This window comes from Podarcis tiliguerta, assembly GCF_965153285.1.
Source record: "Podarcis tiliguerta genome assembly, chromosome: 14".
NCBI classification, from domain to species: domain Eukaryota; kingdom Metazoa; phylum Chordata; class Lepidosauria; order Squamata; family Lacertidae; genus Podarcis; species Podarcis tiliguerta.
This window is the reverse complement of record NC_139547.1, coordinates 18,332,909-18,357,776: the sequence shown is the minus strand read 5'-3', so window position 1 is coordinate 18,357,776 and position 24,868 is coordinate 18,332,909. Positions and strand designations below refer to the sequence as shown.

The following is a 24,868-nucleotide window of genomic DNA, read 5'->3' as shown; positions in this document are numbered from 1 at the left end:
AGTTGCTGGCAGCAGTTGACAAATCCCAGGACCGTGTTGTAAAGAGGTGTGTGTGTGTGTGTGTGTGGCTTTATCCAGCACGAGAAATGAGGGTGTTGTATCCTAAGGGGACATGCACAGCTGACGTTCAACTCCCTCCCTCTCTCCTCAGGTGTGAGAAGTACATGCAGACGCAGCAAAGAACAGCCACTTTCCCCTCTCTCTTTTGCATCTGGTCTCCTTTCCCACTCCACTTCTTATAAGCATCGCCTCCCGTGCCTGTTTCCTTGCTCCAAACGCTCCCTTGTCTGTTGCCCCAGATCCACCTTACTGGAAACAGCCTGTGAAATAAGTCTATGTAGTGATAACTGAAGTCACATTACTAAAACACTTCTGATTCCTCTATCTCAAGATCATCCTCACTGTTTTGCCAGGATGGCAACAGTTTCTCTCAAGTATCACGTATACTTGTCAAGATTGCGATCACCTACGAATAAGGTGTTGTTAGGGCTGGACTAGTGGGTGCCAGTCTGGGGCCCCATCCGTCCCAGAGGAACCCACCTAGGCCAGGGAGCTCCCAAAATCCAAGCAGCACCATGGCCAAATGGCCTTTATTTTTCTTTTGAGTGTTATGCTTCCTTCAGCAGCACAGAGCTCTGGTGGTGGCTTCCAACTCGGCAGCCGTTCCTGAGACACCTGGCATTGTGTAGCCATCAATGAGTTTCCTCCTCCCTCCCAATCCCTTCTCCTTTTGTGTTATGTCTGTTATATATAAACCTGATGGAAGGAGCTGTCATAAAAGAATCATCTCTGCAAGCTGCTCTGGGTGCCTCTTTTTGTAGCTAAAGAGCAGGGTAGCAATGTGTGATATCCAATATAGACCCATTGAAATTAGGAACTTGCATTCATTAATTTCAGTGGGAATACTCTGAATAGGACTAGCATTGGCTTAGAAACAAATATAGTTCAATGAACTCCATGCTCTCTCTAACATACTGTGCTAAAGTTCCCCCAGTGTGACACCCCCTGCCTTTCTATAGAGCTTGGAACCAGGAAAAAACATTCCAGTGGTTCTCGCCATACCATCAGGCTTCTCCTGTGTCCACTACATCTATGTTCTTAGTTTACAGTAAAGCACTCCATTTCCCCCCATCTTGGCTCAGAGGCTTCAAGAATTAGTAAATAAACAGCGACACCTTGTCCCCTTTTCCAAAGGTCTCTGGCAGATGAATTCCATCCTGCGGCTCTATGCAGGGATTCAAGCAAGGATCTCTCCCAACCATAAGGACATAAGGAGAACCCGCTGGATCAGGCCAATGGCCCATCTAGTTTAGCATCCTAGCAGGACCCAAGCACATAAAAACCTCTCTGTCCCTGTGGCTTCCAGCAACTGGCATTCAGAAGCATTTATGCCTCTGACTGCACGTTGGCAGCCCTATTTGGAGAAGCCATTGGGAACCGAACCTGGTTATCTGCGCGCAAGGCAGATGCTGTGCCACTGAGCTAAAGGTAGTGCCTTTGCTGGTTATTAGAAGGAAAAGAAGGAAAAACAAATTTGAGGGTACAGTCTAGCATTAAGCGCTTTTAATATCCACTGATTCCAACAGGAGGGATTTCGACAGCACACGTTTCAAGTCTCCCCTTCTCCAGCTGCATTATCACAGATCTTTCAGCACGCTAATCACATGCTGGCTTTCGGAGCCTTGAGCATTTTGGTCTCCCTGACCCCAGACGCTGCCACCACAAGTGGGTCCACCGCACACTTAGAGATGAGAGGGCATTCGAAAGCTCTCTTCCAGATTGCCTCTGGCTGAGAAGCTTCCTAGGGGGCGGGGGATGGAAGCAGAGAATCTCAGACCAATCTGAGGAATATGAAGGGGCCCGAAACACAGCATTGCAAGCACTTCTCAGATCAGCTCCAGCTTGGGAATTTCCCAGAAAAGGGGGCGGGGGGGGGGGAATCAGAGGGGACACCCCAAGCCAATCTGATAGTTCGGGAAAATGCATTACAAGCCACTTTTAGGATAGCTACATAGTCCACCATTTTTCAAGCTTTGTTGCCTAACGATGCAGAATGCCTGGATGGAGGGAGAGAAGGAAAGGACAATATTCTTCCCTTCTTCTTTCTTCTGCTCATACCATTTCTGCTCTAGGCACCTTTAGATGGGACTAGTCAGGGGAGCTGTTGTGGACATGAAGGGGAGGCCAGTAATTCTCCGGCTGAGATTTCAAACTGAGACGGTGAATACATTTGGGGCTTGCATTTAGGTGATCTTTCACATGCTCTGCAGCTCATATCCAAGTCCTGAACTCGGGGGAACTTTGCTGCCGCTTCTAACCACATGATATTATAGATCTCCGCTTGTCTTTGCATGCAGCAAGAGGATGTAAACACTCTTTCTTCCAGGCTAACCTCACAATGGTGCAAGATGCAGGAAGAGAAATAATAATCAGGGCACAATCTATTCCATGAAGAATCTTTGCATCCAGACAAATGATGGTAGCAAATATTACAGCTTCCAGAAAACCACAACCTTCTTGTGTACTTGAGAGCGTAGGAGATTAAAACAAAACAAAACAAAACAAAAACCACTCAAGGAATTCCAAAAGGAGAAGCTGATTATACTGATCTGGTTGTCTACATTGTCCTATAAGAAAAGAAAAAGAGAGGCTCATGTGTAAAGACAGGGGAGAAATTCCATTAAATTTGCATTTATCATTCACTCTTTCCAAAACAATGCAAAAACAGAAACACAGCCATCCTTTGAAATTCTCTGAATTTTTCAAGGTAGATCTCAAAGTAATGTGTACAGAAAGGCATAAACATGCTGGCCATTGGCTTGAAGAACAAGGGTTTAATTTGATTTGCATATACTAGGGTGAAGTATGCATGGAAATGCATTATATTAGGGAAAACCAGTGTTTTTTTCTGGGGGGACGCAGGTGTATGCATACCTCTAAACATTTTGTGACTCGGAAGTTTGGCCTCATTGAGGGGCAGTATTTCAATATGAGTAGGAAAATGAGAGTACCTCCAAACATTTTTTTTTAGGAAAAAAGCACTAGGGAAAACTGATTTGCAAAAACGAGCCCATTAGGCAAAAAAAGTGTGCATTAGGAGAAATTCACAACTAAGTAAAACCTTTTTAAAACAATTAAAACCAACATAAGCTAAAAAGTCAGACTAGAACACATGTCAATGTTCTCCATGTCTGAACACACTTGCCTAAAGAAAATGGTTTTTAGCAGTCACCAAAGAGAGCACACTGAAGGCACTTCCGAAGTGCAGGTTCTGTCACACTAAAATATCAGTTTACTACAAATGAAGGGAAAGCATTATGTGGCATTTGTAATGGTGCCGGTTCTGCAGATTGAAGGGGCTGAGTGAGTATAGATGGGTAAGGTGAACTTTCATGTAAATTGGCCTCAAACTGTTAGGCGAGATCAGGTGAGATTGCGTGTGCAAGGTGGGACTAGGTGAGATTGTGTACAGGTTATGTATACTAGGAGAAACCTGGATGAAAACACACACATAAAATTTCCTGCAGGTGAACTGAAGTCAAGTCTCAAAAAATCTGAAATTGTCAAGATTCATTTGTCCCGAAAACAGGGGTCCCATTTTACCTTTGGCATCGACTCCAGTGGATTAAGAGTCTGTCACAGGCTTTGCGTTTGAGTCGTTCATACAATACAGGCTGCTCTCTTCATCCCCAGGTACCTGATAAGATGAAAACATCTGTTAGGTCCCAACTTATTTATTTATCATGGTTATCTGTAGCTTTTATGGCCCTGGAGAAAGGAGAGGCCCGGAAGACGCACAAAGAGGGAAAACAAAACAAAACTGTTATACAATGAAGCCCTCATGTGACAGGGAACAGCACCATCTCGTGGCTTAAAGAGGCTTGCTTTACTTTTCTCACCATAGAATCCACACAAACCTGAGATGTCTTGGACTACAACTCCCATCATTCCCAGTCAGCACAACCGAGGGTGATGGGAGTTGTAGTCCTAAAAACATCTGGAGGGCAAAAGCTTGTGAAAAGGCTGGTCCACACCAATATGGTCAGCCTAGAACTGTAGTTGTTATTAGTATGGATAAGAATGGAGAATATGAACGACAATCTACATATTTATTCAGTTTTGTTTACTGGATAACCTGCAATATGGACTGAGTTTGGTCATCTTTTTGGTAAAGGGAGAATTCTGTATCAGAACAAATTTATTTAGTTCTTATCCCACTGTTTAATCACAAATGGCTCCCTGAGTGACTTACGTATAATGAAAGCAAGACAGTCCCTACCACAACACACAAAGAAAAAGGAACAGGGAGGGAAGAGGAAAATTAAAATCCAGGCACCGATTTCCAAACAGTAGTTCTCATAATAACCAGCTGGCCCAGTTTAGGGGCAGAGGTTTAGCAGGAGCACATGCTAAATCTGTCTGTTGCATAATCTAGCATTGCTCCAGATAAGATTTGACTTGCATTACATCAAAGATGGGAACCTGTGGGCCTCCAGATTTTGTTGGACTACAAATTCCATTATCCCTGGCTATTGGCCAGGTTGGCTGGGACTGATGGGAGTTTGAATCCAGCAACATCTGGAGAGTTACAGCTTTCCCCATCCTGTGCTAGATGTCCCATGTTCCAAATACTCAGCATGACAAAAGATTATTCCACACTTTAGAGCTGTGGATCAAGTCAGCTGACTCAAACTCTGCAAAGACAGAATCCTTCAGGTGTCTGAACCTAGAGGTCTAAATCACTTACTTCCCAGTAAACATTATCCTCAAAGCAGTTTTCATCTGTGGGGTCTCCAAAGAAAGGCAGTTTCAAAATGCCACCTGAAGGAAAGATAACAGAGCACGGAGTTCATTCTATTATTTCTATATTTTTTTTAAATTTATATACCACTTATGTGCCAAAATGGCTTCTAAGTGGTTAACAACTGTGTAATTAAAACACACAGACTGTGAAAACAGCTTTAATTAAAATATAAAAGAGAGACCCAGTTAAAAAGCATGGCAATTAAAGCAGTTAAAAACAATTAAAGCAATATGACATGCACCTCAGGGCAATATGGTTTTTCACTAGCCCCCTGGCTGCAGTTTGGTGGGACAGGCCAACTAGGAAGCAGAGATGCAGCAGAAATTTGATTCAGTTTGATTTGTTTCATTTAAAGGCACACCTGAATTGAAATGCAGCCACCCTTCAGGATTTGCAGTTACCTGAATTTGGCGGTGCAGTTTTTCAATCAATGTTTACAAACATAGAAAACATACGAGGGGAATAGATAGAACTGAATAATATGAGTGAAAATAAAATGTATTTTATTAGGGGATATACTGCTTGCCAAAATGTGTCTATCTGTCAAAACTGCAAGGGGGGGGGGAAGTGATCATGAGATGAGAAACTCCTCAAGAAACTCAAGAGATGATAGAAACAATGCAACAACAAACAGAAGTGGTAAAGAAAATAAAATATTTGGGAATATGGCTAACCCCCAAGAATATTGATCTGTTTCAGAATAATTATATACCAGTGTGGAATGGAATAAAAAGAGATCTGGAGGTGTGGGGAAGGATGAAGTTATCATTTTGGGGGAGAATCTCAACGATAAAGATGAGTGTGCTGCCAAAGATGTTATTTTTGTTTCAGACAATTCCTATAAGCGAGGGGGCAGCAATATTTAAAGAATGGCAAAGAGTAATTTCGAGGTATATCTGGCAGGGTAAGAAGCCAAGAATTCAATTTAAGTTATTAGTGGATGCGAAAGAAAGAGGGGGCTTCGCTCTGCCAGACCTGAAATTATATTATGAAGCATCATGCCTCTGTTGGTTAAAAGAGTGGATAAAATTGGAAAATGGAGAGTTGTTAGATTTGGAAGGTTTTGACAACAGATTTGGTTGGCACGCATACTTATAGTGTGAAAAGAAGAAAATGCATAAAGGTTTTGAAAACCACATTTTCCGTAGATCTCTTATAGAAATATGGGATAGGTATAAAAACCTATTAGAACCAAAACTTCCTCACTGGCTATCCCCATTGGAGGTGATGAGTGTTAAAAAGATCAATATGAGGGGGAGATGGATAACATATGGAGAGTTGATAATTAAAGTAGGAGGGAAATGGAAAATAAAACCATATGAAGAGGTAAAAGAGTATGTATATGATTGGTTGCATTATTATCAGGTTAATGAAATGTTTAAAAAGGATGTTAAAGAGTGCGGTTATGTGGAAAAGGATTCAAAATTTCAAATAGAAATACTAAGTAATGATTATAAAATCTTATCAAAAATGTATAAAATGCTGCTGGAATGGTATACAAAAGATGAAGAAGTTAAATCGGTGATGGTACATTGGGCCAGAGATTTTGGATATAGTATACAATTTGATGACAGGACAAAATTATGGAATGAAAGATTAAGATTTACAGCATGTACTGCGTTAAAGGAAAATGTTATGAAAATGGTATATAGATGGTATATCACACCAGTAAAACTTGCAAAAATGTATAAAACGTGTAATAAGTGTTGGAAGTGTAAAGAAAAAGAAGGGACATTTTTTCATATGTGGTGGGAATGTAAAAAAGTGAAAGGCTTCTGGGAAATGATTTATAATGAATTGAAAAAGATTTTGAAATATACATTTGTTAAGAAACCGGAGGCTTTTCTTTTAGGAATTGTAGGAAATGAAATATGTAAAAAAGATTGTAAACTTTTCCAATACGCAGTAACAGCGGTGAGAATACTCATGGCCCAAAAATGGAAACAGGAAGAATGGAGATCGAAATTGACAGACTTTGCAGAACTGGATAAACTAACGGGGAAGATTCGATATTTGCGAGACCAGAAGTTCACTGAGGACTGGGGAAAATTTACAGATTATCTGAAAAGTATATGTGATGAACAGACAACGCTTGTAGGCTTTCAATATGTTCTGTGAAAATATGACGAATATTGTAAAAAAGGGAATAAGATTGGGGAGGTTATATTTCAAAGGTAATATTAAAATTAGAAAATGTGTGAATAAATAAACAAAATGGAAGATTGGCAGAGAAACTGGGGGAAGTAAAAAAAAAAAGATTATGTGATAAATTCTGATATTGGTTATATAAATTTGTATTTGAAAATAAATAAAAATATTATTTTTTAAAAAAGAGAGAAACTCCTCAAGAAACTAATTTTGGTCCCAAGACTGTTTGATGTGTGACAGGTAACAGTAAACTGAATTATTGGAAACATTGTTAATAGGGGTTTTTTAAAGGGGGGAAATCATACCCCATCATGCCACAAGATGGCGGTGGTGAAACACCACAAAGAACCATGAGGCTAAAATTGTAGGCAGTTGCTGGGAAAAGACAGTAAAGAACTCAGGATGGTGGCGCAGGCTGTACTTTGAATACCAAGGAAGCAGAAGGACATTTGCCATTGTAGGCCCAGATCAAAGCCTGATCTGACTTAACACAACCTGGGCTCCCTGGGTCAGTCACATAAAACAAAGACCATATAACACGGTCCTGAAAGACCTACATTGGCTCCCAATACATTTCTGAGCACAATTCAAAGTGCTGGTGCTCACCTTTAAAGCCCTAAACGGCCTCAGCCCAGTATACCTGAAGGAGCGTCTCCACCCCCATAATTCACTGAGGTCCAGCTCCGAGGGCCTACTGGTAGTTCCCTTGCTGCGAGAAGTGGGGTTACAGGGAACCAGGCAGAGGGCCTTCTTGGTGGTGGCGCCCACCCTGTGGAACGCCCTCCCACCAGATGTCAAGGAAATAAACAACTATCTGACATCTGAAGGCAGCCCTGTTTAATGAAGTTGTTAATGTTCGATGTCTTATTGTGCTTTTAATATTCTGCTGGGAGCTGTCCAGGGTGGCTGGGGAGTAAATAATAATAATAATAATAATAATAATAATAATAATAATAATACAGGTGGCATTCCTGTCTGGCAGATCAGAAAGAGACAAAAAGACTATTGTGACGCACAGCCTGAATTCTGAGTCAAAATGGAAAGGCACATTTGAACTCAATCACGACTGGCATTCTCCAGAGTCTTAGGCAGAGGGGTCCTTCCCATCGCCTGCTTCCTGATTCTTCTCATTGCAGATGTCAAGGATTGAACCCTGGGGCCGTCAGGATGCAAAGCTGTGGTTCTACCACGCACCTACGATGGCACCTCCTGCCAAGGCCATGCCCAATGATACAGCGATGCCAGCTGCCTGGAAGCCACCTTGGACGCTGGGCGTTCTGTGGCTGAAGTCTCCCGTGAAGTCAAAAGCACGGATGAGCCTGTGTGGAAGGGAAGGAACAGGGGGAAGGAAGGCGAGTCAGACTTTCTCACGTGTTCAGAGAGAGCAACCCAAAGTCCTTTCAGAAGCGTCACTGTTTTGCCAAAGCAAAGCCCATACTTTCCTCAGAATGGTGAGCTTTTCTTTAACACGTTACACTTCAATCAGGGCTCAGAAATCCCAGGCCCAGGGCCAAATGTGGCCCTTTTGGCCTTTTTGCCAGGCCCTTGTGCCACACCCCATACCAGCCCTGTTTTGCGCCCAGAATGTTTCGACTTGGCTGAACTGCACCCTTGAACTCTGATAATAATAATAATAATAATAATAATAATAATAATAATAATAATAATATTAATAATAATAATTTATACCCCGCTCAGGGCGGCTAACACCAGGTATAAAAACAATTGATTAAAATACAACTTAAAAACAAGATTAAAATACAACATTAAAATGCAGCCTCATTTCAGTAGAAACTCAAATCAAAAACTTTTGGGGGGATGAAAACGTCAAGTCTTCACCAAGGCCAACTCTCCAAACCGGTCCTATGTGGGCCAGAAAAAAGCCAGGGAAGTCCCCAAATAGGAGTTCCATCACAGAAGGAGAAAGGAAAAAGGAAAGAGGGGGAGGTGATCAAGTTGATTCCAAGTCAAAGGCCAGGCGGAACAACTGAACAATAATGCCTCTTTGAATCTCGGGAAGGGGGAATGAGAGAGGTGAGTGTGCGTCGAAAACTAGCCTGCTGTACTAGGGTGAAATTTGCATTTGTTGCTCCGCCCATATTTGCCTCTGGCCCCGCCCACCACTAGTATGCGGCCCTAGGAAGATTACACTGAATGGAATGTGGCTCTTGAGTTGAAAAAGTCTTCCAGCTTCTGCTAAGTAGGTAAGGTAAAGGTACCCCTGCCCGTACGGGCCAGTCTTGACAGACTCTAGGGTTGTACGCCCATCTCACTCAAGAGGCCGGGGGCCAGCGCTGTCCGAAGACATTTCCGGGTCACGTGGCCAGCGTGACATCGCTGCTCTGGCGAGCCAGAGCCGCACACGGAAACACTGTTTACCTTCCCGCTAGTAAGCGGTCCCTATTTATCTACTTGCACCTGGGAGTGCTTTCGAATTGCTAGGTTGGCAGGCGCTGGGACCGAACGACGGGAGCGCACCCCGCTGCGGGGATTCGAACCGCCGACCTTTCAATCGGCAAGCCCTAGGCGCTGAGGCTTTTACCCACAGCGCCACCCGCGTCTGCTAAGTAACAGGCATTAAAAAAAAAATAATGCAGGTGAATCACCACCATAGAGTCAAATTCTATATCCCCTTCATCCCCCACCCCAAACAAAACACACCACCCTTCAGAGATGCTCACCCTTCCTTCCCGTAGACTCCTTCAGTCGCAGCAGCAGCCGTGACGGCCCCCACAATTCCTCCAATCAGTCCTGGCATCCCATGTAGGTTGTGAATACCGCATGTGTCTTGAATACGCAGCTTGGACTCCAGGAAAGGCTGGCAGGCATGAGGGGAGAGCAAAGCATTTAGAAGCAGAACCCGAAAAACACTGTGCAATGTGGGGTGCTCCTGTTCAGCCATGACCCTCTTTAAGAATACTCCATTTCATGGCCGCCACCACACACTGGTTTTCTGTTCCCAAATAGTCAGCCAGTCACTGCTCAGTCAGCTGTTTCAAGGTTCCCCCTCCCTCAGGATGCTTGTCTTTTTTGAAAAGAAATAATACAGTGGTACCTCGGGTTACATACGCTTCAGGTTATAGACTCCGCTAACCCAGAAATAGGGACGCGGGTGGTTAAACCACAGAGCCTGGGACTTGCCGATCAGAAGGTTGGCGGTTCGAATCCCCGTGACGGGTGAGCTCCCGTTGCTCGGTCCCAGCTCCTGCCCACCTAGCAGTTCGAAAGCACCTCAAAGTGCAAGTAGATAAATAGGTACCTCTCCGGCGGTAAGGTAAACCGCGTTTCCGTGCACTGCTCTGGTTCGCCAGAAGCGGCTTAGTCATGCTGGCCACATGACCTGGAAGATGTACGCCGGCTCCCTCAGCCAATAAAGCGAGATGAGCGCCACAACCCCAGAGTTGGCCACGACTGGACCTAATGGTCAGGGGTCCCTTTACCTTTCCCTTAACCCAGAAATAGTACCTCGGTTTAAGAACTTTGCTTCAGGATGAGAACAGAAATTGTGCTCCGGCGGCACGGTGGCAGCTGGAGGCCCCATTAGCTAAAGTGGTGCTTCAGGTTAAGGACAGTTTCAGGTTAAGAACGGACCTCCGGAACGAATTAAGTACGTAACCAGAGGTACCACTGTAATGTTGTGCTTCAGCAAACCTCGAGGGTCCCTCAAGCCTACCAGTACCACCTGCTTGTGGTGAAGGTGCTGCTCTGGCTACATAGGGAGTCGTACCTGTCGTCCCTCCGCCCCAGCTGTTACTGGACTGCAGCTCCCATCATCCCTCACCATTGGTCATTCTGGCCAGGACTGATGGGAGATGTAGTCCAACAACATCTGGGTTCTCCGTGCCTAGAGCAGGGTAGAGGTTAGGCACTAGCAAACCCAGGTTCAGATCTCCACTTGGCGAAGTAGCTCACCACGGAACTTGGGATCTCTCAGCCTAACCAACCTCGCAGGCTTGTTGTGAGAATCAAATGGAGGGGGAGGAGAGCCATGTATTCTGCCTTGAGCTCCAAGAAAGGAAGCCAGGATATAAACATAGTGGAGAAATAAATAGGCCCCATCTGATTGGTCCTAGAACAATAGGATTCAGAATGCAGCAGTCTGATTGGTCCTAGAACAATGCAGCAGTATGACTGGTCCGCAGGAGCCCCCCAATCCAGCTCTAGGTGGAAGCGAATCCACAACCTGATTGGCCTACAGGGGAATCCCAGAATTAGCCAATCACGTGCAGCCCATTGTGTAAATAATGTATATAAAGCAGATATTTGGGGGGAACTTTCATTCCTCCTCACCACTATGAGCTGAATAAAGAGCATAAAATCCACTCTCGACTCCGAGTATATTTCACACGCATTGCCGAGGACTCTGGCACATATTATAAATCTACGGTGTGCAGAATATTGGAGATTCCCAATCCACAAGTACAGTTGAAAAGCTGTCATAAAGCATGTAGGACCAAAGGATCGTGTCACTTGTGGGACATTTCACAATATAGTGGCATATTCAGAAGTGCAGGGTCCTTCCATGATAGTAACAGCTGTGCCACCTCACAGCCACGCCCCTTCTACAATTAATATTTGAAATTTGAAATACTTTATTGTCACTTGTAAAGGGACCTGGGTGGCGCTGTGGGTAAAAGCCTCAGCGCCTAGGACTTGCCGATCGAAAGGTCGGCGGTTCGAATCCCCGCGGCGGGGTGCGCTCCCGTCGCTCGGTCCCAGCGCCTGCCAACCTAGCAGTTTGAAAGCACCCCCGGGTGCAAGTAGATAAATAGGGACCGCTTACTGGCGGGAAGGTAAACGGCGTTCCGTGTGCTGCGCTGGCTTGCCAGATGCAGCTTGTCACGCTGGCCACATGACCCGGAAGTGTCTGCAGACAGTGCTGGCTCTCGGCCTCTAGAGTGAGATGAGCGCACAACCCTAGAGTCTGTCAAGACTGGCCCATATGGGCAGGGGTACCTTTACCTTTATTGTCACTTGTACAACTTGTATACAGTGAGATTACACGAGCAGCCCCCACTCAGCTCTCTTAGCCTTAATTCCCCTTGTTTACTGACGCACACCCACCTAACCTGAAAGTCAGTTGCCCTGTTGTTATCTTTTCATTCAGCAGCCTAACAGCCCACAAATAGAAGCTGCTCTTTACCCTGTTGGTGCGACTAATCATGCTTCTATATCTTCTGCCTGAGGGCAGGAGATCAATAAAATGCTGGCCACACAAGCTTCTAAACATATACAATAATCTGAAAATTGTGCAATAATAATAAGGGGTGCATTGCAACATAGGAGCCCATTTGTAAGGGCCGAGGTGGTTTTGCCTCCCCAATCCATTTTTGAGGGGGCCAGGCCCCCTCAATTTCCAGAGGACATTTGGCTCTGCCTCAGCTATTCGAGAAATTGTATTGCACCCGCTCAACCAGCTGGAGAAGCTGATGCTTCCTCATTGCAATGATCAATGCAGATCTCCATGTGTTGCCTTGAAGCTAGATCTAATATTTTCTAAAAAGACTCAGAGGTGCCCTTACCGTGAAGTAGACAAACCCAATGGTAGATACAATGCCACAGATAAACCCAACAATGAGGGAGCCATATGCGGTTAGCATCATTTCTGCCGCAGTGCCCACAGCAACGCCCCCTGCCAGGGTGGCATTTTGGATGTGGACCTGCACAAAACAGCAAATTCAGTATTCAATAATAATAATAATTTTATTATTTGTACCTTGATCGTCTAGCTGTGTTCACGGAAGAACCTTAAGGACCACCATTTACAGCATGAGGCTTCCTGTTTACTGCGGTGCAGTTAGGCCAGTGGTGGTGCCCTTCACACATTCTGGACTCCAGCTCCCATCATTCCTGATGGTTGTCCACTGCTGGCTGGGGCTGATGGGAGCTGGAGTCCAGCGACATCTGTAAGACCATGGGTTCCCCATCCCTGTTTTACAAAGGATGGGAGTGAAACTCACATCCCTTATCTCTCACATGCTGGTCCATACAATCTTAGGCTGTGTACATTTATACTTCTGAAGTACACCTTGTACCCCTCAGCGAATTCTGGGCCCTGTACTTTACCCCTCGCAGCTACAATTCCTGGCAACTGTTAAAAGAAAATTACAAGGCCCAGAATTCTTTGAGGGAAGGAATGTGCTTTAAAGTAGGCATAGCCAAACTCAGCCCTCCAGATGTTTTGGGACTACAACTCCCATCACCCCTAGCTAACAGGACCAGTGGTCAGGGATGATGGGAACTGTAGTCCCAAAACATCTGGAGGGCCAAGTTTGGCTTTAAAGTGTGTGTACTTTGCCTTATTCTCCTTCTGTCGCCAACCTTTCTGGAGTCCTGTGGTGCTGTCTTCTTCCATCACTCTTCTATAAACTGTTGGAAGCCAACCAAACTTTCCCAGCTCATTTGCCAAGCCCTTCTCCTTTCATGGCATCTACCACCCCTTATCTCAGTTGCCCCTGCTGTTTGCTAGCACTTTGCTCCTGGACATTTGCAGGTTATCTTCAACTCATTTTTACTCAGAACAGACCCCCTTGGAATTAATGGGCCTAAGTTAGGCCATTAATTTCAATGGGTCTACCCTGACTAAAATTTAATTAGCTATAACCCTATGTTTACTTATGATTGCACATATTGTTTGTTTTGCACTCGTTGCAGTTGAGATTGGAGCCCTCGCAGTCTATGGATCTTCGACAGCCACCCTCACTGAATTGTTTTCAGGGCCTGCTAAAATGCAGGCGTGTAATATGAAGCCTGGACATGTGGTTTTAATTAGGATAAGTGTTTTATTAGAGCATGGTGCGGGTAACGGCAAGGTTGCAGGCTCGATCCCCTATGGGATGGCTGCATATTCCTGCATTGCAGGTGTTCGGACTAGATGATCCTCAGGGTCCCTTCTAACTTTGCAATTCTATGATAATCGCTTCATTTTATATTTTAATTTATTTTATATAACTTGATTTTTTATGTTTGTTTTTATATTTTTAAAATCACCACTTTAGATCACATTCTGTAAATCCCTGGGAGGTATCCCTGTTCTAGCAAGTGACACATAAATGTTGTTAAATAGAATAAATAAATAAACTGAGGTGTGCCCAGACTGTCAGTAGGGGGTGGGTTCAAGTGCACACTGAGAAACTGAGCTTTGTGCAGTTAAAGTGGATTAAAGTGCTTTGGTGACCTCAAGGAAATCACTTAACGGCAACAACAACAACTTTTGTGGTTAGGAAAGTGTTGGGGGAATGCGTTGAAAAGTGTATGATGAAACAATGATTCACAGGATATAAACACTGAAGAAGCAAATGGGGATGAATGGTCATTGTCATATATAGCCTACCGGGAAATGAATAAGAATGAAAGCTCAGTCAACACCAGATATGATAATCTAACCCCACGAGCTTTCTTCAAGCAAATCAGAATGACTGCTCAATGAGCTTGTCATGCAGAAGATTCTGAGCAGCTTAAGTAACAGAATTCCAAGCCTTGGATCAGGGCTAGCCAACTCCCATCAGACCCAGCTAGTATATAGTCAAGGATCAGGGATGATGGAGGTTGCAGTTGGAACAATATCTGGAGGGGGACCACCATGGCTACCCAAGGAAGGTGAGAAGGGCTGCAGCTCAATGGTAGAGCATGTGTTTGTTCTCCAACTTTGTAGAATTCAGTTCCTATCAAAGTCACAGAATCAAATAATTGTAGAGTTGGAAGGGACCGGTATGCTGCCCCTACCACTTATGGCTGTGGGATGTAGTCCATTGGAGCAGTCAAATGCAACATTCCTTGTTTGCCTAGAGTGGACACAGACAGGGGGATGTTGAACCAGCCAGTTGAACTTCCTGTCCCACCTGGTCTGGAGCATCCTCCCCCTGCGTGTGACCAGGTAGGTGGGTGTGACCCTGGCAGACCCCACAAAAGGTCCAGTCACGCAGCCATCCTCCTCTTTTGATGCCTTTTCTTCTCTTGGACTGCACTGCTGGCTCTCTGCCAACAGCACATGGTCCCATCCTCACAAGGATGTAAGCCACACTGTATCTGTAACTATAAGCTAAAGTGTGCCTTCAGGGATCCAACTGTGAACTGGATGTGAGTAAACTTCTTATTACTTTTAAAAGAAGCTTCTTGTGTCTTTATTCTTTTTAGGAGGGATAAAAGGGGACTCACCAGGAACAGAACCCAATCTGAACAAAGCCAGATTGGATTGCTTAAGTAAAGAGGTTCAAACGAATTTACCAACCATCTTCCTGCTATATATTGGGGAATGTCGCTCTGCTGCTGACTCACAAGCACGGTTTAGGAAGGATACTATGAAATCAATATATCCTCTCCTAGTATTTACAACATGCCCACAATAGCACCCATGAAAGGTCTCAATAAATATTTTTCAATAAATATGAGAGGTTGTTTGCTCCTCCTGCTCAGTTCCTGCTTGCACTGACTCAGCCCCTCCTAGGCTGAACACACCTCCTCAGACATATCCAGATTTCATTGGATACCAGGATTAGGCACCTACCTACCCTCGCTTCCTTTCTGAAAAGAGGAGACATGCAAAGAGGTTCTCTCTGTGGACAAACTTGGTAGTGACTGGTGCCTATGGGATTTGTTCCACCAGCTTCAAAAGCTTGGTGATCTTGCCCTACATCTGCACTGAAATAATCTCAGGATTAGAAAGACCTCTCTCTGGATCCTTGGAGTGTTGTTGACAGTCTGAGCAGACAATAATGAACTATAGACGGTCTCATTATAATGGAGTTTCCTGCATTCAGTAGGCTAGATTCTTATCAAGGGAAAGTGACGCTCCTCCTCTTGCTCTCCAGAACCCAATTCTGTCTACTTGGTTCCATTGATTATCCTTCCGTTCTTTATTTTCCACTGGTGCCAGCTGCATGGCTGAAGAGATAAGCCTTCTCAGTTAAAAGGCACACTGAATAGTGGCTTGCCTCTTCAACATTTAGCGGAAAACGTTAGCATTCCCCCCCCCTGCTCTTCTATAATGACCATTGGTGGTCCTTGGAAAAGTGGTTTGAAACCACTACACCCATGAATTTTGGAAACCTTTAATTTCCCTGCAACTCCCCCCCAAAATAATTACTTGCCAGAGACGTGTGTGGATCTGCATCTCCCTACGGTTCCTATGAGCCCACAAAACACAAGGAGCAAAGAAGGGAGCGTACTTATGCACCCCATGCTAGTGGTAGCAATGTGAAGATCGTCAGTCTTTGCTCACCATGTTCAGCTTGCCTTTCTTCTGCAACAAGCTCGAGAAGGCCACAGTCGTGAGGACACAGGCTGCCAGAGAGCAATAGGTGTTGATGGCAGCTCGGTGTTGGGCATCTCCATGATCAGAAATGGCAGAGTTGAAACTGGGCCAGTACATCCATAGAAATAAGGTGCCTGGAGGAGGAGGAGGAGGAGGAGGGAAGAACTAACTTGCAACATCAGATCAACGGAAGCATCTAGATTAGTGGTTCCCAACTTTTTCGGTATATCAACCCACAAATCCAATTTTACTTGGGTTCATGACCCATTCATTTGTTGTAACATGAATTTTGGGCTGTAGTTCTTCTTTGCCACCAGTGAGTGGTCTCCAAGTGTTAAAATATAAGACTCAAGCCTTGCCAGTAACCATTATCAGTCTCTGAGCTACTTTGGCAGGGTTAAGGATGGAGAGAAGGGACATTCTTCTCATTAGCAACTGGGACAGATCTTCCCTAAGCCTGGCCACTCTGCAAGCTGAAGGTAGAAAGCATCAAAAACCAAAGGCAAATCTTACCAATCATAGAGAAGAGATCTGAGTGGTAGACAGAACCCTGCTTATCTTTGGTCTGCTCCAAGTTGGGGCGATACAAAATGGCGGTCACCACTAGCCCAAAATAAGCGCCAAATGTGTGAATGGTCATGGATCCACCAGCATCTTTAACCTGCAGTGATGGGAGAGAACAGGGGTCAGCCTTGGGAAGGAACGGGAGGGTCTCCATGACTGTCCCACAAGCAGCTAGACCACAATGAGAAAATCCCCTCACAGAGCAACAATTCTCAGAGTGGTCTAACAATCCAATCCCTCTTCACAGAGAACTCTGGGAAATATATTTCTGTGAGGGGAATAAGGGCCTCCTAACAACTCTCAGAACCCTTACCAAACTACAACTCCCAGGATTATTTGGGAGAAGCCATGACTGTTAAAAGTGTTTTAAATGTATGGTGTTTTAAATGCATGCCCTCCAACATGTTCAGGTGAAAAACTGGGATGAGCATCTTCCAGGCTGCGCTCCCAGTGCGAGAGTACACAGCCAAAACACCTCACATTTTGGGGCTCCGTGATCTCATGAGATGTCGTGATCTCACTCGTTTTCAGGTGTCACGCTCTCACACGAGAGCACAGAGCCCCAAAATGGGATGTCCCATTTAATCGGGGCAGTTGATAGTATGTAAAACATATGGTGTGAATGTGGTGAATCTTGGCAACAGTGGAAGCTTTCTCCAATGTAGTCAACGCACCCTCCGTAAGCTCAGGACCTCAGCAGAAATCAAAGGCTTAAAGCTCTCCAACACCCCCCCTTTTTTGCCAGAGTCCAGATCTAGATTGAGAGAGGCCTGTGCCCACTCACCCTTTAAAATAGGGGTAGACAACTTAAGGCCTGTGGGCCGGATACGGCCCAATCACCTTCTCAATCCGGTCTGCAGGCAGTCTGGGAATCAGCATGTTTTAACATGAGTAGAATGTGTGCTTTTATTTAAAATGCATCTCTTAGTTATTTGTGGAGCATAGGAATTCATTCATTTCCCCACCACCACCCCCAAATATAGACCGGCCCACCTCATGGTCTGAGGGAAGGTGGACCGGCCACGGCTGAAAAAGGTTGCTGACCCCTGCTTTAAAACAACTGCTATTTGTGCAACCATGAGTGGTGTTCTGTCCAGTTTGGTTCTGAGCTTGGCACACAAAAACAGCTTTTTGGAGCTGATGAAAGAAGAATGTTATGTGGGGAAATATAGGAAACTAATCTGGCTTTCCGTTTATGGAGTCAATTCATTGTAATATTATTTGGTGCAACTGCCATGAATTTGGCAAACAAGTAATATTTCCCAGCGCTTGCAACATTGGTGGGCCTGAGTGAAGCCCAAGGCTGTCCTTGCATCCCACACTGACCCAAAAAATCTATTTTTGAGCTTGCCTCCCTCAGGGCACAGTCCAATTCCTCTATCTGATGGTCTGAGGAATGTCTTCCTCTGGGGGCCTTTACACACCATTGCCCTACTTGTGCAATCACATTCCACAAAGCCCAGGACTGACTCCAGGTTTTTGTGTGCTTTGGATAAGAGACCTGCGCTGGGCAGGTCTTAAAGCTCCCCAACACCCCCTTCCCCCTTTTATTGCCAGTCTCCTGATCTAAATTGGGGAAGGCCTATGCCCACTCACCCTTTAAAACAACTACTATTTGTGCAATTGCTAATCCCATGAGTGGTGTTCTGTCCAGTTCTGTCCCTCAAGCAGTTTTTCTTTCATCCCTCCCCTTCCCACACAGGAGGGTTACTTGGCTAGCTGGGCCCCCACTCTTCCCCCTGCTAGTCGCTCTGCTCCATCTGCGCTATACATTTAAAGCAGTATCATACACAGTCATAGCTTCCCCCAAAGAATCCTGGGAAATGTAGCTGGTTAAGGGTGCTGAGAGTTGGAAGGAAATCCCCTATTGTCAGGATGCTGTCAGCAGCTCCTGGCTGGTTGCCCAGGAAAGTATAAAGATGAGGAAACGTTTCATACAGTCCTTTTTTATTTCGTACTTTACAGAGAGAGGCCGTAGAACCCAGCCTCTTGGATAACGGCGTGGTCCTGAGTAAATCTCCACTCCCCTTCTCTCCCACTTCTTCGTTCGCCATCTCTTCTACGGGTGCTGATGAATGCCCTTTGTCTTTGAGCTCTTTGCTCTCCTGCTTCTAAGTCTCGCCAGGTTCTGGGAGATGGTGGGTCTGGAATGCTTTCTAGTGATAACATGTCAGCCAGCTGCTGCTCCAGCCCTGCCTGCTCCTCCACTCCCCTGATTTCCCAACTTCCCCCCTCATCTGCCTCTGAGCTGCAACCTCCCTCCCTCCCTTGTTGTACAGTGGTACCTCGGGTTAAGCACTTAATTTGTTCCGGAGATCTGTTCTTAAGCTGAAACTGTTCTTAACCTGAAGCACCACTTTAGCTAATGGGGCCTCCTGCTGCTGCCGCGCCACCGGAGCACGATTTCTGTTCTCATCCTGAAGCAAAGTTCTTAACCTGAGGTAATGTTTCTGGGTTGGAAGAGTCTATAACCTGAAGCGTATGTAACCCGAGGTACCACTGTACTGTCTTCCTCTTCCTCCTCCCTGGAAGGTTCAGGATTGGGAGGCAGTCTCCACTATTCATCCTCTGCCCAGTCCCTGACACCTATTCTCCTTACAGAGCAGCGGAGGACTTTGGGCTTTCAGATTTCAGTGGCACCCTATGCAATACCAAAATTTGGTGCCTCCCCCCGGCCTATCTCCTTCCTTTATGTGTCATTGTTACAACGTCCCTGCAGCACCCTCTAGGCTTGGCGCCCAGTGTGGGCGAACCAATCACGCTGCCCTAAATCCATTTGTGTGCAGAGCTATATTTCCCAAAGTTTCCTGGGAAGGAGAATTAATTGTGAAACCACTGGGGCGCTAGTAAGTATCTGTGGACTGAGCTACATTGGCAAAGAAAAAGTGCCTCATATGCGCTGTATATGCATTATAACACTGTGACACCAGGTGGCGCTGTGGGGTTCCGTTTTTGCCAACCCGATTTCCCATACAAAGTTTATGGCGCGTTTAACTGAAACACTTCTTGGATGTGTCTAGATCCAGCCTGTGTGTGTGTGTGTGTGTGTGTGTGTGTGAGAGAGAGAGAGAGAGAGAGAAAGTTAAATAGCCTTACATGGAGCAGGTCCAGTAGGATGTATTCATTAACGGAGAAGAGAGTCACTTGAAACAATGTCATGATCAGCAGCTGCACAGGACTGATTTTGCCCAGGACGGCGCCAAAGGCGATGCAGACAGAACCCACACAGAAATCTGCACCAATCATGCTGAGAAGAAGAGAAAGAGGAAGGTTAGAAATGAAGCACATTTATATGCCGTATTTTTCGCTCCATAGGTCGCACTGGACCAGAGGGCGCAACTAGTTTTTAGCAGGGAAATAAAGGGAAAAAATTATTTCACGCTCCCCCCAGCCCCAAAGAGCAAAGAAGCCAAGACAGTGAGTGGGATCCATCCAGCTGGCTGTCTTGGCTTCCTCTTTAGCCGTGTGCAACCTCTCCAGCTGGGAGAGGCTGCGCGTGGCTTTGGCAGAAGCCAAGACAGCCAGCCGGATGGATCCCGCTCACTGTCTTGGCTTCGTTTTTAGCCGCAGGACTGTGGCGGGGGAAGCCTGAGCTTCCCCCGACCCCAGCCCCCAGAACAGGTCCGGGAGCGGCGGCAAGGTTGAGTGCAGCCTTGCCACCACTCCTGGAGCTTGTGGGGCTTGACTCACGCTCATAAGGCTTGTGAATAGCTGCCTGAAGCCCGGGGAGCACAGCGGGAGTTGGCGCTGTGCTCCCCGGGCTTCAGGCTTCAGGCTGCTATCCGCAAGCCCTCGGAGCGTGGCGGGAACTCCTGCTGCGCTCCGAAGGTTTGCGGATAGCTGCCTGAAGCCTGGAGAGTGAGAGGGGTCGGTGCGCACTGACCCCTCTTGCTCTCCAGGCTTCAGCGCAAGCAACGCGTAGCCTCTGTAGTGCGGAGGGAGCGCTCCCTCTGCGCTTCAGAGGCTTCCCGTTGCTTGCGCTGAAGCCAAGGAGCCTGCATTCGCTCCATAGGATGCACACACATTTCCCCTTCATTTTTGGAGGGGGAAAAGTGCACCCTAAAGAGCAAAAAATACGGTATATACAGTGGTACCTCAGGTTACAGACACTTCAGGTTACAAGTTTTTGGGTTGCACATCGTGCCAAACCTGGAAGTACCAGAACGGGTTACTTCTGGGTATCGGCGCTCACACATGCACAGAAGTGCTAAATCATGCTTTGCACATGTGCGGAAGCGCCAAATCGCGACCCGCGCATGCACAGACACAGCGCTGCAGGTTGCGAACATGCCTCCCGCACAGATCACGTTTGCAACCCGAGGTTCCACTGTATATACAAACCTGTATAAACCAGTGTACTTCCACCTTGAGTTCCCAGACGTTGTTGGACCAGTACGGATCGTGTGTTGGATGACAAGCAGGTATGGTGCAAACAGACCTGCCTGAGCCCTGGATGGGCTGTGCTGCTGCACATCACCGTGTCCTTTTCACCACACCATTGTCCTTCGGCCTCTAATTCCACCCATATGACTGACTGGAGATCAGGCAAGCACCACTGCCTCCCCATGCCGCCTGCTACTGCGTTGGATCACAACTCCCATCATCCTGACCATTAGCTAAGCTGGCTATGGTGATGATGGGAGTTGTAGTCCAACATCTAAGACCCAAGGATGAAGCAACGCTGGTTCAAACTGAATCTGTGTCAGGAGGCCCTCAAGAGTCACAGGGAGGACAGAAACACCACGTGTGGATCTTCCATCTTTCCTGGTCCCCTTTGCCTCTCCTTTACTTTACTTTCCTGTTACAGTGGTACCTCAGGTTAAGTACTTAATTCGTTCCGGAGGTCCGTTCTTAACCTGAAACTGTTCTTAACCTGAAGCACCACTTTAGCTAATGGGGCCTCCTGCTGCCACTGCGCCGCCGCTGCACGATTTCTGTTCTCATCCTGAAGCAAAGTTCTTAACCTGAGGTACTATTTCTGGGTTAGCAGAGTATGTAACCTGAAGCGTATGTAACCCGAGGTACCACTGTATTTGTTTTCTAAATGCCTGTTTTAAAGTGTAGAGGATGAGAACAGAAATTGTGCTCTGGCGGGGCGGCGGCAACGGGAGGCCCCATTAGCTAAAGTGGTGCTTCAGGTTAAGAACAGTTTCAGGTTAAGAACGGACCTCCGGAATGAATTAAGCTCTTAAACCGAGGTACCACTGTAGATTCCTTGCGGCAGGGACCTGTATTTCTGACTTAACTGACCCTGTGGTGGTGTGCTACAGAGATATAATAAATAACAGCCGGGCTATTGTCTTGATCCAACTGGCTCATCTTATATTCTTCTGACTATTCAGACTCTTAATGCCATATTTTAATGCTCTAAGCATTCATTTTCTCCTAGTAACAATTCTGTGAAACTCAAAAGTTTCCATATCTTTCTGGTTCCCTATAGGGGCGAAAGGATTCCGTCTCACTCGCCAGCCCTCCTTCCCTGTGCGTATCTTTACATTCAAATACAGTGGTACCTCGGGTTGAGAACTTAATTCATTCTGGAGGTCCGTTCTTAACATGAAACTGTTCTTAACCTGAGGTACCACTTTAGCTAATGGGGCCTTCCGCCGCCGCCCGATTTCTGTTCTCATCCTGAAGCAAAGTTCTTAACCCGGGGTACTATTTCTGGGTTAGCAGAGTCTGTAACCTGAAGCGTCCAGGTACCACTGTACAACAAACTGGTTCTTTTCACCAGTGTATCACACTAACCTTATAGTCCAGCCCCCACCCACCCACCCCAGCCAGGTTCCATATGGGCAAACTTACCTTTCCACTCCAATGAGTATCTTCCCATTCTCAAAGGTATGAAACCAGCCCTGAACCAGGAGAGCCCACTGGATCCCAAAGGCGGCAAGGAGGAAGTTGAACGCGACAGCCCCAAAACCGTAGCGTTGAAGAAATGTCATGAGGAACCCAAAGCCCACAAAAATCATCACATGAACATCTTGGAAGGCTGCATTAAAGAAAGAAATTTCATTGACGTTGGTTCAAAAACGTGTGTTCAATAGAATAAGAAAACAAGAAGAACATAACGTTTAGAGAAGATTGGAAAGCGTTTATGGAATATACGGGAAATAACTGTGTACAGCTGAAAACGCTGGCAGCGTTAAGATAAATTCAACAGTGTAAATAAGTTATGATGGATGTAATAATGGAATGGGACGCGGGTGGCGCTGTGGGTTAAAGCGCAGAGCCTAGGGCTTGCCGATCAGAAGGTCAGCAGTTCAAATCCCCACGACGGGGTGAGCTCCCGTTGCTCAGTCCCTGCTCCTGCCAACCTAGCAGTTCGAAAGCACATCAAAGTGCAAGTAGATAAATAGGTACTGCTCTGGCGGGAAGGTAAATGGTGTTTCCGTGTGCTGCTCTGGTTCTCCAGAAGCGGCTTAGTCATGCTGGCCACATGACCCAGAAGCTGTACGCCGGCTCCCTCAGCCAATAAAGCGAGATGAGCGCCGCGACCCCAGAGTTGGCCACGACTGGACCTAATGTTCAGGGGTCCCTTTACCTTTACTAATAATGGAATACTGAATGGTATAGTTTCTGTAAAATATGCAGGGATTGTAACAAGAACCATGGAATGAGAAGAAGGGAAGTCACTGATACCTTAAGGATGTGAAAATGAGTAGTTTAAATTGTAAAACAGAAAATGTAATAAAAATTATATATAAAAACAAAAGTATGTGTTCACCCCAACCCTCATCTCACTTTATCTGCATATCTAGCAACCATGCTCGCTTCCTGTTTTATTTCATTTCAGTTTTAATTCCCACACCACCTTTCAATATTACTATGCACAAGGCGCTTTACAGCAACAGAATATGCAACAAAGAACACACACCAGATGATAATCTGATCCAATACAAAAAGTCATAATAAAACATAACTTTAAAATGGAACAGCTTAAATCAAACAAAGTAATATTCAAAAATCTATTAGAATATAAGAGTACACAATAAAATCAACTCTCAAAATACCAGCAAATAATAATTAAACAGAAATTCACTCTTAACAATCGCAGTAAATAATTGCTAAACTATTATCAATAAAAATAACTGCAAGTTGTGATGCATAAAATACCACAGTACCTACAAAACCATGTAAAAGGATCAAGTTGAGAAACAAAGATGCACAACTTTGAAAACTATTTTTTTTTAAAAATCCCAAAACCTAAAAATCTCTAAAAATCTCTAAATGCTGCTAAGAACTATCACACACAAGTGGCATCGAATGATGCCTTAAGAATACAAAAACATAAGTAGAGTTCTGCTGGATCAATGGAATATACTTAGGAAACTGCATCATACGAAGTCAGATCATTGGCCAATCTAGCATACTATTGTCCAATGACAATGACTTTCAAGAAGGAGCCTTTTCCTAGTCCAGCTGGAGATGCTGGGGACTGAACCTAGGAAGCAAAACCTCCTGCAAGCAAAACAGATGCTCAACCATTATATTCTTTCCCTCTTAGTATCAGACCAGGGGACCACCTAATTGCGTTGGTTTTAAAATTTTGTTTGTTGTTTTGGTTAGAGGGGAAATACTTTAGATATATTAAAAAGGAGAATTCCCTGGGTGTCTAGATCAAGGTTTGGGGTAAGTACTCTTTGATGAGAGAGCACCAGCAGAGATTTAAAAGCACAAACATGCAGCAAAGTAAAGCAAGGAAATATAGGCTATTAGACTTTTAAAATATCCCCTTCTAAGTTGCCTCCAAAGCCCCCCATTCCCCTTAGCACAGAAAGAGACCACATGTTTGGTAAGTGAAAAAATGATTTACTTACCAACTTTTCAAAGGTCAGATTCATGTGTTTTTCCATACAGCAGCAAGAAAAGACAGGCGATATAACTTAGGCTGCTGAATGGTAAATGTTTCTAAATTATTTGTATAGAAACACAAAGATGGCTTGCTTAAGCCATGCGGTCTAAGCTTGGACCTCCTCACTAGTCAGATTTACAGAGTGGAAGAGAGAGAACAGAGTTTGGTAACCTTTTCTCCCAAGGTGAAGGGGTTTGACCCAGTTAAGCTGGGCAGGACAGCTTATCCTATGGTAATCTTATAA

The 24,868-nt window shown here is 45.3% G+C and overlaps 1 protein-coding gene across 1 annotated transcript in view; it reads right to left on the bottom strand.

Annotated features, from left to right (window-relative positions):
• Positions 1–1,541: 1,541 nt before the first annotated feature.
• RHCG (Rh family C glycoprotein) overlaps positions 1,542–24,868 on the bottom strand; it is a 36,293-nt gene continuing 12,966 nt past the window's right edge. The window contains exons 2-11 of the mRNA XM_083412153.1: positions 22,575–22,761; positions 19,866–20,016; positions 16,719–16,866; positions 16,173–16,339; positions 12,475–12,612; positions 9,634–9,770; positions 8,147–8,271; positions 4,748–4,821; positions 3,604–3,697; positions 1,542–2,627 (exon numbers count right to left, since the gene is read on the bottom strand). Coding sequence (XP_083268279.1) covers positions 3,626–3,697; positions 4,748–4,821; positions 8,147–8,271; positions 9,634–9,770; positions 12,475–12,612; positions 16,173–16,339; positions 16,719–16,866; positions 19,866–20,016; positions 22,575–22,761 — 1,199 coding nt within the window. The 3' untranslated portion in view covers positions 1,542–2,627; positions 3,604–3,625. The remainder of the gene's footprint in view (positions 2,628–3,603; positions 3,698–4,747; positions 4,822–8,146; positions 8,272–9,633; positions 9,771–12,474; positions 12,613–16,172; positions 16,340–16,718; positions 16,867–19,865; positions 20,017–22,574; positions 22,762–24,868) is intronic.